Source organism: Artemia franciscana, chromosome 4 (assembly GCF_032884065.1).
Source record: "Artemia franciscana chromosome 4, ASM3288406v1, whole genome shotgun sequence".
Taxonomy (NCBI): Eukaryota; Metazoa; Arthropoda; class Branchiopoda; order Anostraca; family Artemiidae; genus Artemia; species Artemia franciscana.
In genome coordinates this window covers 1,011,856-1,027,304 of record NC_088866.1, presented here as the reverse complement: position 1 = coordinate 1,027,304, position 15,449 = coordinate 1,011,856, and the positions used below count along the sequence as shown (strand labels likewise).

Below are 15,449 nucleotides of genomic sequence, written 5' to 3'. Positions count from 1 at the left end.
CCCCCTTTATATCAACAGATCTTGAGCCGTGTATGAACCAAGTTAGACTTCAACCGTTAAGAAATAGTGCTTATGTTCAAAGTCCACAGTTAAACCCCAGCGAAGCTGATTCGTTGCAATTATGTGCCTGGAATTGCCACCTTGCTACTTATTATGAGGATGTGCTGCAATTTCTATTTGATTCCCAAGGAAAAACTAGTTTTATTGATATGTGTTAAAGTTTTGAGTCAGGAATACTCTCTCTCATTGTATTCTTTCCCAGATTATAATTTAGAGACTAAAAACCGGACATCACTTCATAGAAGGGGAACTGCATGTTCGATTTCAGTCATTGTCATACCAAGTAAGAAATGATGTTGATGTTTGGATAGAGGGTAAGTTCGAAAGTTTTCGTTTGGAATTAGATTTGGGAAGTAGGAAACTTTAGATTGGTTTTGTATTTAGACTACCAACTGCTAGATGGGAAGACTTTAGAGAGTGGATTGGATCAACCCACACGTACGGCGTCCTGAACAGGTCTAGATTTTATTTGTATGGGTGATTCAACTTTGATCTGCTTTTATTGAATGGATTGAATCTTGATTATTTTAATTTGATGGTTTTTCATGATCTTTTCCGCCGTGTGAATATTCCAACACGTGTGACCAGTCATTCTGTCACTCTCATAGATAAAAATGTTTTTGGTTCTATGCATCTGGACCGTAATTATTTAAATAGTGAGTGTGCCAGAAAACTGGAAGAATTCAAAATAATACGCAATAACGTGAACTCGATGAGAAGAAGAGGTAAAAAAAGAATACTTTGAGAATAAATCGAGTTTAAACAAGGATAATAGTACTTGGAAGGTCATTAATGATCTATTGGGAAAGAAGAAAGAACCTCCACTCAATTCTCTACTGATTCAAGGAGAAACTGTTAAATGTTGAAACGATTATTACTAATAGATTTGCTGAGTTTTCTTTTCAAGTATTGGACAAAATGTACAGCCGGAAGGGCTGATGATTCTATGATGAATTCTAATGATGAATTCTAATGAATTCATCATTCAAGGGCTGATAAATTCTATAAGGGCTGATGAATTCTAATGATGATTCCCTGGACTATGAGTTTGTTGATGATAGAGGAACTGCAAGTGAGACTGAATACTGGAGACGAAATTCTGAAGGTTGTGGAAACAATCAAATCTAATTCAGCTGGGACAGATGACATTAAACTTGGGACTTCTAAATTAGTGATGTGTTATTTACTACCATACCTCGTCCACATACTCGATCTCTCCATACCAACCGGCGTATTCCCTGATGCCCTTAAAAAGGCAAAAGTCATCCCCCTTCACTAAGATGGTTCTAAGCTAGATATTAAAAATTATTGACCTATATCAATCCTACCCCTGTTTTGAGAATTATTTGAAAAATTGTACATGTTACGAAAACGAGGATGTTAAGTGAAACCCACTTCGGCTTTAGGAAAGGTCACTTGACATTAAACGCCTTGCATTCCCCCTCTGACACTGTAAATAAATGCTTTGAAGGTAGTGAAATTCTTTTGATTAGTTCTACTGATTTTAGAAAAGTGTTTGATACAGTGGATTTTAAAATATTACTCAAATGTCTACAATCTCTTGGAGTTCGTGGTAAATATCTGAAGTCGTTTGATATTTTTTTGAGTGGTAGATCTCTTCAAATTGTATTAAATGATGTTTTTCTCTCTCCTTTTCAAGTTAAGTGTGGGTGTAACCCCAGGGGTCTATCTTGGGACCACTTTCGTACCTTGTGTATGTTAATTCAAAGAGTTTCTACTTACCTGAGTGTATTACGATTTTTTTCGGGTGGAACTGCTTTAACTGTGTCTAGTCGATCCATTGATGATTTGCTCTTGAAAGTAAATAGGGTTTTAAAGTCTTGTTTTTGTATTTACAAGTTTGAGCCTTTTGTAATTGAATGTTAAATAAATAAATAAAAAGTTCAAATAGGGATAAAATCCTTTTAATAGATAGTGATAAATTTCACAAAAAGTACTTGATATTTCGGTCACATATACAGTAACCATCATCAGTAATAATACTGGTCTTCGAAAATATCTATTTTAAAAAACTAATTTTATTATATTTAGAAGAGTTGGTAAGTAGCTAAGTGTTGATGGAGAGATAATTTTAATGGTAGGGCTATGTCACAGGTGCATGAAGTCCGTTATTTGGGCTTCCAGCTTGATTGTAATTTATCTTGCAGGCCGCACAGTGATCTTGTTGCAGCTAAGGCTGCTAGAGGTCTGGGAATTCTGCACCGATTAAATCATGTTTTACCACATCAGTTGTTCTATTACTGCACCATACTATTGTCATGTTCTGTGGATAGAGGATGACAAATTGGTGAAGATCAATCATTTTCATCCAGTTGTCTTGGGCTAAATGGAAAGCAGGTCGTCTGCGGTTGGGGTGGGAGGATGTCATAAGGAAAAATTAAAGGAAATGGGAACCTCCTGGGAGGGTGCAAAGAGGGATGTTTTGAATAAATTGGGATAAAGGAGTAGCATGCGTAGCTGTGGTGGCCTAAGGGAGGTTGATACTGCGGTGAGCTGTTAGTAGTAGTAGTCTTCCTCATATCTTGGCTGTTCTGTGCACACCTTGTTTGATGGAAAATAGAATTGTTCATGAGCTGATAAAAACTAAATTTTGCGTACGATTTAAAAAAAAATCCCAAAAAGTTACATATGGCTCAAGAAAATCTTTTAAAAGTAGATATAAATTTTAATGACAGTACGCAACTTGAACTGGTAAAAACTGCTCATAAGAGGTGAGCGCATCTTCCATTTGCTTTATGCGAGGTGAGATAACTGGCTTTCTTCAAAAATGCATAACAAATGAGGTATTCATAATTGTAAGGCAGTAAAGAGAAACTTTTACAAGGTGTGTGCAGCTTCTTGAGGGTTAAAAATGTATTTACGATGTTTGGTATAATAACATGTAAACTATAGGCAATATATCTAAAATCAGATTTTTATTTGAAGCAAAATCATTCTGCTGTGCTTAGAAAACAAAAATGGTTTACGGTCAAATCGATGTACCAGGTTGTCAACCTTAAATACAACAAGTCCCAGGGTTCCTTCATGAAGTGGACCTGATCAAGGTTTCGCTTCCTTCAATACTTGTTCTGGCAGGATAATCCATTCATTCGTATGTCGTAGCTTATAATAGAAATACCTATCGTAACTATATTTATAAGCAACCGTACAGGTTAAAGTTGGATCTCCCTTTCTATATCCAGGGCTATAATTGTTGCAATGCTTTAATCCTGTGTAGTACTTTAAAAAAGTACAAGTCACTTGTTTTACTTGTTAAGGGCAAATCCTTGCATCTTTCATCTCAGACGTATGCATACTCGGAATATTATTGTGTCTGTTTTTGCATTAAGTTTCAATCGTCTGGTGGATACTGTCATACTCCATTTGAGCGTGTCATTTTTCCATATACTTCTACATTACTGTCATTTCATATATAGTAGTTAAATCCAAAAAAGAATTTTAAAGAATCGCTCCACATAATTATTATCTCAGCGTTTCGGTATGACCGTAGCAGGTCTTCCAGCCTATCAATAGCGCACGAAACAAATTTGGGTACATTGAACTACCTTCAGTTTATTTTCTTAACTATATTAAATGCGAAAAAAATCACTAGATTTTAAGAAGTTCAATCGCGTACAATGAGGTTCCATTTGTAGTAGATAGACGGCACTTTTACATTCGGACAAAGTAACACCGATTAAAGGCTATGAGCTGTCGCTACAAGCACCCTTGAACTATCTTTGGATATGTCCTTTTCACTCTTTTTCTGAATCATAGCTTTTTTTTCTCTTTAATGTGTGTTCAGAATACTCCTCTTAGGCAAGATTCTTGAAGTTAAAAACTATGAATCTCTCACATTGGTTGCTCTTTAGACTGTAAATCCCAGTGTCTTTCTCTCTCAACTGTTGCCTGAAAAAGTCATAGCTAAGAATATCAGCCGTTTCCTTTACCATTTTATCTCTGTAAGCATAATATGCCTCTTTAAAAGTCCAAAAAGTATAAACGAAGTACTTTTTCTTGTCACGGGAGCTTTGAAAAACTTCTCTGTACTTTGCTTTATTTCTGCTAAGTCATGTGATTTTCTATTATCCAATCAAATTCAGGTTTTTTGGTGGCTTGGATCTTGTGATTGATGGATGGCGTCCTTTGCTGCATGTTCAGACCAGTTTTACACTTGCCATCGGCCAATGCTTCTGTGGTTTTTAAATTATATTTCATGGTTAAATTTCTCTTTAGAAGGGTCAAGATCAGCCTCCTTGATTTCTCGCAATCTTCGTAAGTGACAAGTGTAGCTGTCCAACCTCCATTTGTTCCCAGAATATTTTTTGTTCAAAGACTAGCAAAAAAATTCTGAGTCACTTTAAGCAATGATTACACATCCAAAAAATTTACCCTTTTTAGGATAAACATTGATACGTTTTCATTAAGGGCCAATTTTTCCAGATTTTGAATCTTCAGTAGATTTCAACTCGCCATCTTCGCTGTTCCTTACTTCCTTCATATTTTTTCCCTTGGAATTTATCATAAAAATTCTTCAGTCTGTTTTTCCAGTATTCTGTCTTTGATCCTGTTTTTCTACATTATTAATACTGTTCATCACTGAACTTTCTTTTTTCTGCTTTCTAATCATTTTCTGGAATATATCCTAGACTTCACTTGTTGATTGATACGTTTTCACTTTCGTAGGCAGGCATATTTTCGGAGTAAATTAAAAGACTTTATTTATCCACTCATTCAGCCAGAGGAGATTCTCCAGCAACACTATCGTTTTGACCTTTTAGATATTCTTGTTCGTTTGTTGAATTCAGATCAGCATATTAAACAGAATATCCACTCAGTTCAACATTTGCTAACTGCTTCATTAGAAGCTTCATTGGATTCCTCTGGCAGCCAAAGATTAAGACAAACTCCTGTAAGTGAAGAAGTTGCGGAAGCAGAACAAAGACCAAATATTTATCTGCTGTAACATCCATCTAGCTTCTTTATTACTTGACTTGTACTGGTTTTGGGCTGGCTCCCTCATATAAAATCTGATTAAAGGCACGGGGGGGGGGGGGGGCTAGAGAATATTTATATTATTCCTAACCGGGAAATATTTTCAATAGAGAACTTGCAACCTAAGAGGGGTTGATGCTGCAGTGAGAGATTAGTAGTAGTAGTCATCATCATATCTTGGCTGTTATGTGCACACCTCGGGTGATGGAAAAATAAAATTGTTCATGAGACGATTAAAACTAAATTGTTGGTACGACTTTTAAAACAAAAATGCCAAAAAGTAGCAAATGACTCAAAAAATCTTTTATAAGCATATATAAATTTTAATTACTATAAGCAACTTGAACGAGTGTAAACAGCTCATACGAAGTGTGCGCAGGTTCCTTTTGATTTATTCGATCTGTGGTAACCAACTTTTTTCGAAATAGAATATCCACTCAGTTCAATATTCACAAACTACTTCATTGGAAGCTTCATTGATTTCCTTTGGCAGCCAAAAAGTAAAACAAAATTCCGTAAGCGAAGCGCTTGTGGACTAGATAATATTCATGCTATTCCTAAATGGGAAATATTTAGTGCAGAACTTGTAACCCATTCTGCTACTTTGATCTACATTCTTCTACTTTATTTATTAATATATTGAACACTCATCATTGGCATAAGATTAGACAGAGTAGAGGAAAATGAAAAACAAACAAACAAACAAAGACAAAACACATTAACAAGAACCAAATAACGCTCTAACTCTTGTCATAGCGATTTAACATTTAACGATAAAAATAAAACATGAATTAGGAACAAATTAAAAATTAATTCACTAAATTTGATTAAAACCCACTCATTCATAATAACTTGATTTAGAGCATGATACCAATCATTCAGTGAAAAATTGAGTTTTGAGTTTCTGATTATGCTTGTCACTTAATTAGGAAATTGCAAGATCAGGAGCAGCAAGTTTAACGTTTTTAGTCAATGGAGAATTCCAATGGCAAGGACCAAGCAAATATTTTACCGAACCGAAAGAAAATGTACCAGACCTTCAGACAATCAGTTCTAATAAACAGCTTCCAAAATGGAGCAAAATGGAGCTTCTAAGACAGTGCTACAGCAGTGCTAAGCAGTGCAATTGAAATGTTGCTGCAACAATCAATGCATAAGAAGCAGATATGCGTTGCGTGAGATGGTCTAGGAGCAGAATTATGTGTGGCTCACCTTTTAAGTTCAAAAATACCATATTAGCATTATTATTAATTAAACGAAGACTAAGTATTAGATACTCTGGTTGAAGTGTGAAAAAAATGTCATGTATTTTTGAGAAGCTGATATTAAGATTGAGAACGGTTGAGATTGGCTGAGATGGAGAACGCCATCACCATTTTAAATCAGAGACATATTCAATGAAGATAAAACAACAAAATAAAAATAGAATAATATGAAAATGTTTCTACAGACAGTGGAACGTGAACTTTAAATGAATATTTCGACCCTATGTCCAAGCAAAACAATGAAAAAAAATCGCATTAAAATACGATCATTAAAACTAAAACCTCTTTAAAACAGTCCGAACATCATTACTTCAGAGAAGTTAAACTGTTTGAACTGTTCACTGGTGAAATGGTCACCGCGACCGCCATCCCTACTTAAATTAAACCAAAAAAACAAGTTTTTTTTTAAATGAAAGTAAGGAGCGACATTAAAACTCAAAACAAACAGAAATTACTCCGTATATGAAAGGGGCTTTTCCTCCTAAACGCCCCGCTCTTTACACTAAAGTTTGACTCTTTCTCTTAACTCCACATTTTAAAACAGTAAAAAACGGTTTTTTTTTATTTAATATTTTTTTTTAAAATATTTTATTTATTTTTTTCAAACTGTTTTTTTATTTAATTCATAAAGTTATTCCTTCTAGATATTAAATAAAAAATAAAAAATTTCAACTAAAAGCAAGAAAAAAATTAAACCTTTAAACGAATAGAAATTATTCTATATACTACGGCAGCTATGTGCACACCTCGTATAGTCGATTCATACCAACAATCATCCCGTACAATTTTTTCCTGCCGAATATTATCGAAACAGCTAAATTACTACCCCAAAAGACAGATTTATATGGACTTCATCCTGATACAAACCCCCTAGCTACTTAGGGAATGACTGATAAGGTTCTTTACTTACTTGTCAAGCGCAACAGCTGTGGCCCTGTCTTCTTTAGCGGCAACAGCCGATGGTAACAAAATCTCTTTTAATGATTCATCAAATGGATCTTCAAATGCCCAACGTCTCTTTCTGCAAGCACCTACAGAATTGATAGTGAATGTAGCTTGGCCAATATCTTTAGTACCAGATTGTTCGACCGTTGAAACCACGGATATAAGTGAAACTACTGTGTAGCACCACGATTGTAGGCCCCCAGAGGTGGTGGTTGTTGTTTTGATCAGGTCTGTAACTGTTTTCGGAACAAAAAAGAACCTCCCTTGGCCATCTGGAGTTTCCCCCAATGTGCTTTCAATTTCCTCTGCTAAACTTGGTGAAAAAGCTACGCTGAGTGATAGTAGAATTATCCAAATCTAAAACATAATAAAAGAAAAATCTTAAACATGTATTTAGCAAAGAAAAAATCACTAGAAAGCCAGTAACCCCATTACTTTTACCCATTGTTGTATTTAGTTGCTATTACTTGCGAATTTTTTTGCTAATATAAACAACTAAATGTTTTGGAGCTACAACATATAGCCATAGCATAAACATAGGAGTCTGAGGAACCTTATTTACTTCGTACAAAAAAAAGAAGCAATAAGAAACAACAACAACAAAAACCTGGACCATGGGATACTACCGTGCACATTTGTATTGAAAAGTGTTCTTTTAAGTCGACTGAATTATTGTGATTTGTGATTATTTTGTGGATTATTTTCGTAATCCAGTCTCATCCTTTTTACACTATCAAATAAAAAGCAATAAAAAAAGTTTTTTCAACTGAAAGTAAGGAGTAATATTAAAACTCAAAACGAACAGAAGTTATTACGTATATGAAGGGGTATGCCCCCTCGTCAATATCTCGCTCTTTACACTAAAGTTTGACTTTTGTTCCAATTCTATACGAATGACCCCTGAATCACAAGGGTCATTTAATTAGAATAAAGAGCTCTTTTGAAAGTACTAAAAAAAATTAGCGTAAAGAGCGAGTTATTGACGAGTGGCACACCCCCTCATATACGTAATAATTTCTTTTCGTTTTAAGTTTTAATAATGCTTCTTACTTTCCGTTTAAATAACTTGTTTTTCTTTAACTATCTGATCGTTTTTCAAATAATTCTGGGTAATCCGGAGCTCCCTTCATGGAAAATTCTCTTTCCCTATGAGAAATTTCTCCAGAAAAAATCCCCTGAAAATGTCTGTATGCTTCCCAATAACCAATACTATATGTAAACAATGAGCAAAGTTCGTAACTTGCAGCCCTTCCACCGGGGACTCAGGGGATTTAAGTCGTCCTCATAGACATAGTTACTAAATTTTTCAACTATACTGAACAAAATTACTATCTCAAAATTTTGATCCGGTAACTTTGGGAAAAAATGAGTGTCGGAGGGGACTTAGTTGCCTTCCAATTTTTTGGTCACTTAAAAAGGGCACTAGAGCTTTTAATATACGTTCGAATGAGTCCTCTCACAACTTTCTAAGACCTTTTAGTCGATACGATCACCTCTGGAAAAAAAAAAACACCAAATAAACACACACCCATGCTCTTTCTTCTGGTAAAAAATTCAGAATTCCACATTTTCAAACAGTTCGTGGTAACGAACAGTAGTAAGGAGCGACCCGGCTTAATAGTAAACAAAACTCTAAAAAACAGAATTTTGATACTAAAAGATGCATCAAAAGAACCTGATTTTCATGCTGATTTTAAATATATAAGTTTAATCAAATTTAGTTTTTGTCATCAAAAGTTACGAGCCTGAGAAAATTTGCCTATTTCGGAAAACAGGGGGAAACACACCCTAAAAGTCATAGAATCTTAACGAAAATCACACCATCGCATTCAACGTATCAGAGAATCCCATTAAAAAATTTTCAAGCTCCTATCTACAAAAATGAGGAATTTCGTATTTTTTGCCAGAAGACAGATCACGGGTGCGTGTTTATTTGTTTGTTTTTTTTTTTCAGGGGTCATCGCATCGACCAAGTGGTCCTAGAATGTCGCAAGAGGGCTCATTCTAACGGAAATGAAAAGTTCTTGTGCCCTTTTTAAGTAAAAAAAAAATTGGAGGGCACCTAGGCCCCCTCCCAAGCTCATTTTTTACCCAAAGTCACCGGATCAAAATTTTGAGATAGTCATTTTGTTCAGAATAGTCAAAAACAATAATAACTTTGTCTTTGGGGATGATTTACTCCCCACAGTCCCCAGGGGAGGGGCTGCAAGTTACAAACTTTGACCATTGTTTACATACAGTAATGGTTATTGGGAAGTGTACAGACGTTTTCAGGGGGATTTTTGCGTTTGGGTGGGGTTGAGGGGAGGGGATCTTTTATTGGAGGAAAATTTAATAGGGGAAGAGAAAGTCAATAAAAAGGGCGCAGGATTTTCTAGCATTAGGCTACATAAAAAAAAACATGGAAAATAAACATGAAAAAGTTTTTTCAATTGAAAGTAAGGGGTAACATTAAAACTTAAAACGAAAGAGATTATTACATATATGAGGGACAAACCCCCTCATATAGATAATAAAAATATAAGAATATAGAAGTTTGTTATGTAAGTTAACTCTTAAGTTACGTATATTTTTTACTAATAAAAACGTTCTTTAAAAATTAGAAGTTCTATTTGCCTTTTTAAGTAACCGACAAATTCGAGTGCAACTAGGCCTCCATCTCAACCCCTTATTTCTCAAAATCGTCTGATCAAAACTAAGAGAAAGCCATTTAGCCGAAAAAAGAATTCATGTGCGAATTTCATTTTAGTAATTTATGTGCGGAGAGCCAAAATCAAACATGAATTAATTCAAAAACGTTCAGAAATTAAATAAAAAAACTAGTTTTTTTAACTGAAAGTAAGGAGCGACATTTAAACTTAAAACGAACAGATTTCTATTCGTTTTAAGTTTTAATGCCGCTCCTTACTTCCAGTTAAAAAAAACTAGTTTTTTTTATTTAATTGCAGATTGGAGCTTGAAACTTCTACTGTGGGGTTCTCTGATACGCTGAATCTGTTGGTGTGATTTTTATTAAGATTCTATTACTGTTAGGATGTTTTCCCCTTTTTTCAGATATAAGGCAATTTTTTCAGGCTCGTAAGTTTTGATGAGTAGGACTATACTTGATGAAACTTATATATTTGGAATCAACATAAAAATCTGATTCCTTTGATGTATCTTTTGATATTATGATTCCGTATTTTACAGTTTTGGTCATTATTCAGTCGGGTCGCTACTTACTTACAGTTCGTTACCACAAACTGTTCAAAAACAGAGAGACGGTTTTGCCTTTCAAAAATTTGGTTGGTATCGAAGTTGTAATAGGCCTGACAGTTATTTCAGAAGAACTTGTTTTGAGAATTGAATATTTAAATACCTTTTGTTCAAACCTTGATCGTTTTTTTTTTTTTTTGTATAAAATTTTCGGGTCAGTAAAATTAAAACTATTTTTAAGCTCAGGATTTTAGTTTAAATTTTTTTGCGTAGTTAGAAATGAATTTTTAGTCATACCATTTTTTTATAAGTAGACTATAAATACTTCTGTGCATTAAGGTCGGGGGTAGGAAAATGGGAAAACATAAAATAAAAAAACAAATTAGGAAAGAAAAGAAGTAAAAAAAAAATAATATTTCTTATTAGTCAAAAAATATTAATCAACAAAATATCTACTTATTAAATTATTCAGAAGTCATATTGATGAAGTTTATTAGCCCCACTTACAAAATTTAACTTCAAATAATTTCATTTTCCAAGGATTCTTCCAACAAAAACACCATTCAAACGTTTACTTTGTATATGGAGCACTGAAAGTAAGGAGTAACAATGAAGCTACAGACGAAACGAAATTATTCTTTCAAACAGTTCGTGGTATTCTTCAGTATTCTTTCAAACGAAACTCTAAAAACGGAATTTTGATGCTAAAAGATACATCAAAAGAATCGAATTTTCATGCTGATTGTAAATATATAAATTTCGTCAAATTTAGTCTTTGTTATCAAAAGTTACGAGCCTGAGAAAATTTGCCTTATTTTGGAAAATAGGCGGAAACACCCCCTAAAAGTTACAGAATCTTAACGATCACACCATTACACCATTGATTAAATCACACCATTGCATCCGGCGTATCAGAGAACCCTTTAGCAAAAATTTCAAGCATTTTTTTTTTGCCAGAAGACAATCACAGGTGTTGTTTATTTGTTTTTTTTCCCAGGGGTCATCGTATCGACCAAATGGTCGTAGAATGTCACAAGAGGGCTCATTCTAACGAAAATGAAATGTTCTAGTGCCCTATTTAAGTGACCAAAAAACTGCAGGGCAACTAGGCCCCCTCCCACGCTCATTTTTTCCCAAATTCAACGGATCAAAATTTTGAGATAGCCATTTTGCTCCACATAGTCGAAAACCATAATGACTATTTCTTTAGGAATGACTTATTCCCCCATAATCCCTGCAGAGTGGCTGCAAGTTACAAACTTTGACCAGTGTTTACATACAGCAATGGTTATTGGGAAGTGTACAGAGGTTTTTGGGGGGATTTTTTGGTTCGGGGGGTGGGGTTGAGGGGAAGGGGCTACGTGGGAGGATCTTTCCTTGGAGGAATATGTCATGGGGGAGTAAAAATTCAATGAAAAGGGTGCGGGATTTTCTAACATCACTATAAAAAAACAATTAAAAAATAAACATGAAAACGTTTTTTCAATAGAAAGTAAGGAGTAGCATTGAAACTTAAAACGAACAGAGATTATTACGCATATGAGGGGTTCTAAAAAATACTTTAGTATAAAGAGTGAGGTATTTAGGAGGAGATAAATACCTCGCTCTTTATGCTAAAGTATTTCTAGTAATTTCACCTATTTATTCTATGGCCTTCTTAATTCAGGGGTCATTTTTACAGAATTGGGACAAAACTTACTTTTGTAATTAGTAACTTAAAGTATCTAGTTACTTTAGTAACTAGATTTAGTGTAAAGAACGAGGTATTAACGAGAGTACAAACCCCTCGTATACAAAATAAAAATATAAGAATATAAAAGTGTGTTACGTAAGTTAAATCTTAAGTTACGTATATTTTTTAGTAATAAAAACGTTCGTTAAAAATTAAAAGTTCTAGTTGTCTTATTAAGTAACCGAAAAATCGGAGGGCAACTAGGCCTCCTTCCCCACCCCTTATTTCTCCAAATAGCCTGATCAAAACTAAGAGAAAGCCATTTAGCCAAAAAAAGAATTAATATACTAATTTCATTTTAATAATTTGTGTGCAGAGAGCCAAAATCAAACATGCTTTAATTCAAAAACGTTCAGAAATTAAATAAAAAAAAATCGTTTTTTTAACTGAAAGTAACGAGTGACATTAAAACTTAAAACGAACAGAAACTACTCCGTATATGAGATGGGTTGTCCCCTCCGCAATCCCTCGCTCTTTAAACTAAAGTTTGACTCTTTGCCACAATTCTACTTTTTAAAACAATTAAAAGCTTTAGCGTAAAGAGCGAGGGATTGCGGAGGGGACAACCCATTTCATATACGGAGTATTTTATGTTCGTTTAAGTTTTAATGTCGCTCCCTACTTTCAGTAAAAAAAACTAGTTTTTTTTTATTTAATGCATGACGGAGGCTACCTTTTCCTCAATACCTAGGTTTTTATTTTTAAGTTTGACTTTTTTTCCAATTATTTAAGAACACCTCTTGAAATACAAAGGTTGTTTGATTAAAATAATATGTTTTTTGGTCGTATAAACTTTGGAAGAGGCTCATTTGATTTCAAATTGAAAGCTTAAGTTCCCTTTTTGATAGAATTGATAGGAGGGCAAGTAGACCCCCACCTCCCTCTTTTCAAAGAAATTGGAGGGCAACTAGACCTCCTCCCTCGTTCATTTTTCTCAAAACCTTCCAAATAATTGCAATTAATTAATATGCAAATTTCGTTTTAATTATTTATGTGCGGAGAGACAAGATCAAAACATGCATTAATTCAAAAACGTCCAGAAATTAAATTAAAAACAAGTTTTTTTTAAATGAAAGTAAGGAGCAACATTAAAACTTAAAACGAACAGAAATTACTCCGTATATGAAAGGGGCTTTTCCTCCTCAACGCCCCGCTCTTTGCGCTAAAGTTTCCTACTGTTTCAAAAATAGAATTAAGAGAAAGAGTTTTGCCAGATGCTTATTGTTACCTTGATACTTTGTTTTTTTTATACTTTGATTTACTGATCTACGGCGATTACTATAACTACTCTCATGCTTTGTTTACTTTGATACTTTTTTTTTACTTTCTTTACTTTTATGCTGTGTTACTTTCATAGGATTACCTTGATGCTAATTTTTATGGTTTAATGAAACTTTGATCTAAAAACAAAATACAAAAATATTATGAATTGGGACTGTTGAAAAACTTAAAACTTTGACGATCAAAACTGAACAGAAATTGATTTAAATAAGACACTTCCGGAAAAAAAGTTTTCAGGATAAGTAAAAGCAATGTTAAACTTAAGATCTACAGTATTAAATTCCTTTAATGTTTCAAGCTTAAAACGACTAAAAATTACCATTAAAGAATAAACGAAACCCAAATAAAAAAATAAATTAAATAAACAATCCACAAAGTAATATACACCAAATACTAATACAAATGAATATATAAATCTTGAAACGAGTAAAACATAAATTGAATATTCAAATCAAGCTTAAAAAAACAAAACCACTACAAGCAAGAGTTTGGTTACTGACCCCATTCCTAACTGTAAAATCTTTAACATTTTCGGATTAGCCCAGAATACTGGGGGCTGGTCTCCCTCCAATCTCTTTTTAACACAACATCACTATACCTCAAAGCTTTCAACCGAATACCCTCAGCAGTTTCTTAGATATTCCCTTTTGACAACCAGTAAGTACATAGTTTGTTGGCCCCATGGCCCCCTCTTTACACTAAAGCTCAAATTTTTTCCAATTCTTTAAGAATGACCGCTGAATCACGAGGGCCGTTTAATTAGAATAAAGAGCTCTTTTGAAAGTAATAAAAAAAACTTTAGCTTAAAGAGTGAGGTATTGACGAGGAGGCGAACCCCCTCATATACGTAATAATTTCTGTTATAAGTCTTAATGTTGCTCCTTTCTTTTAGTTGAAAAACTTTTTATTTAATTTCTGATCGTTTTTTAAATAATTCTGGGAAATCTGGTGTCCCCTTTGTCGAAAATTCCTTTTCCCATGAAAAATTCATCCATGGAACGGTCTTCCCATATGACCCCCTCCCCTAACCCCCACACCAAAAAGATCAACCCTGAAAACGTCTGTATGCTTCCGAATAGCTAATGCTATATGTAAACAAATGGCAAAGCTCATAACTTGCAGCCCTTCCTCTGGGGACTGTGGGGGAGTAAGTTATTCTCAAAGACGGAGTTATTAGACGTATCGACTATGTCGAACAAAATGGTTATATCGAAATATTGATCGGGTGAATTTTGGAAAATTGATCTGGTGACTTTTGAAAAAAATGAGCGTGGGAGAGGGCCTAGTTGCCCTCCAATTTTTTTGTCACTTAAAAAGTACACTAGAACTTTTAATTTTACTTCGAATGAGCCCTCTTGCAATATTCTAGGACCACTGGGTCGATAAAAATCACCCCTGAAAAAAACAAAAACAAAAAACAAATAAACACGCATCTGTGATTTTTCTTGGCAAAAATAATAAATTCCACATTTTGCCGATAGGGGCTTGAAACCTCTACAGTTGGGTTCTTTGATATGCTGATCTGATGGTGTCATTCTCATTAAGATTCTGAGACTTTTATGGGTGGTTTCCCTCTTTTTTCAAAAATAAGGCAAATTTTCTCAGGCTCCTAACTTTTGACGGGTGAATTTAAACTTGATAAGACTTATATATTTGAAGTCAGCATAAAAATTCAATTCTTTTGGTGTATCTATTGATGTCAAAATTCCGCTTTTTTAAATTTCGGCTACTATTGAGCCGGATCCCTCATTACTTACAGTTCGTTTTCACGAAGTGTTTGATAAAAAAAAAAAACTTTTATGTTAACAACGGGCAACTTACATAGCTTATAGACATAGTCCAGGGGGCTGTGGGTTTATTTTAAACCTTGAATTACAGTTATACGTCATTTTGAAACTATTTTCAACAATTTGAGGGAAAAAGGGTGCGAAGACAGGCTGGTTGACCTCTAATCACTATTGATTCTTAAAGTATAT

At 34.2% G+C, this 15,449-nt stretch overlaps 2 protein-coding genes across 9 annotated transcripts in view; one reads left to right on the top strand and one right to left on the bottom strand.

Annotated features, from left to right (window-relative positions):
- LOC136025840 (uncharacterized) overlaps positions 1 to 15,449 on the top strand; it is a 151,500-nt gene that overhangs the window by 38,354 nt on the left and 97,697 nt on the right. The window contains exon 1 of one of the 5 annotated variants that reach the window (XM_065701856.1): positions 350 to 374. The exons of the other annotated variants lie outside the window; for them this stretch is intronic. The gene's annotated coding sequence lies outside the window, so the exon portion shown is untranslated. Of the gene's footprint in view, positions 1 to 349; positions 375 to 15,449 lie in introns of those variants that run through there. 5 annotated transcript variants of the gene reach the window in all.
- The window catches only part of LOC136025838 (uncharacterized), a 50,731-nt gene that overhangs the window by 10,676 nt on the left and 24,606 nt on the right, over positions 1 to 15,449 (bottom strand). For all 4 annotated transcript variants that reach the window (XM_065701842.1, XM_065701841.1, XM_065701839.1 and 1 more), the window contains one exon: positions 7,231 to 7,622. In XM_065701842.1, coding sequence (XP_065557914.1) covers positions 7,231 to 7,622 — 392 coding nt within the window. The remainder of the gene's footprint in view (positions 1 to 7,230; positions 7,623 to 15,449) is intronic.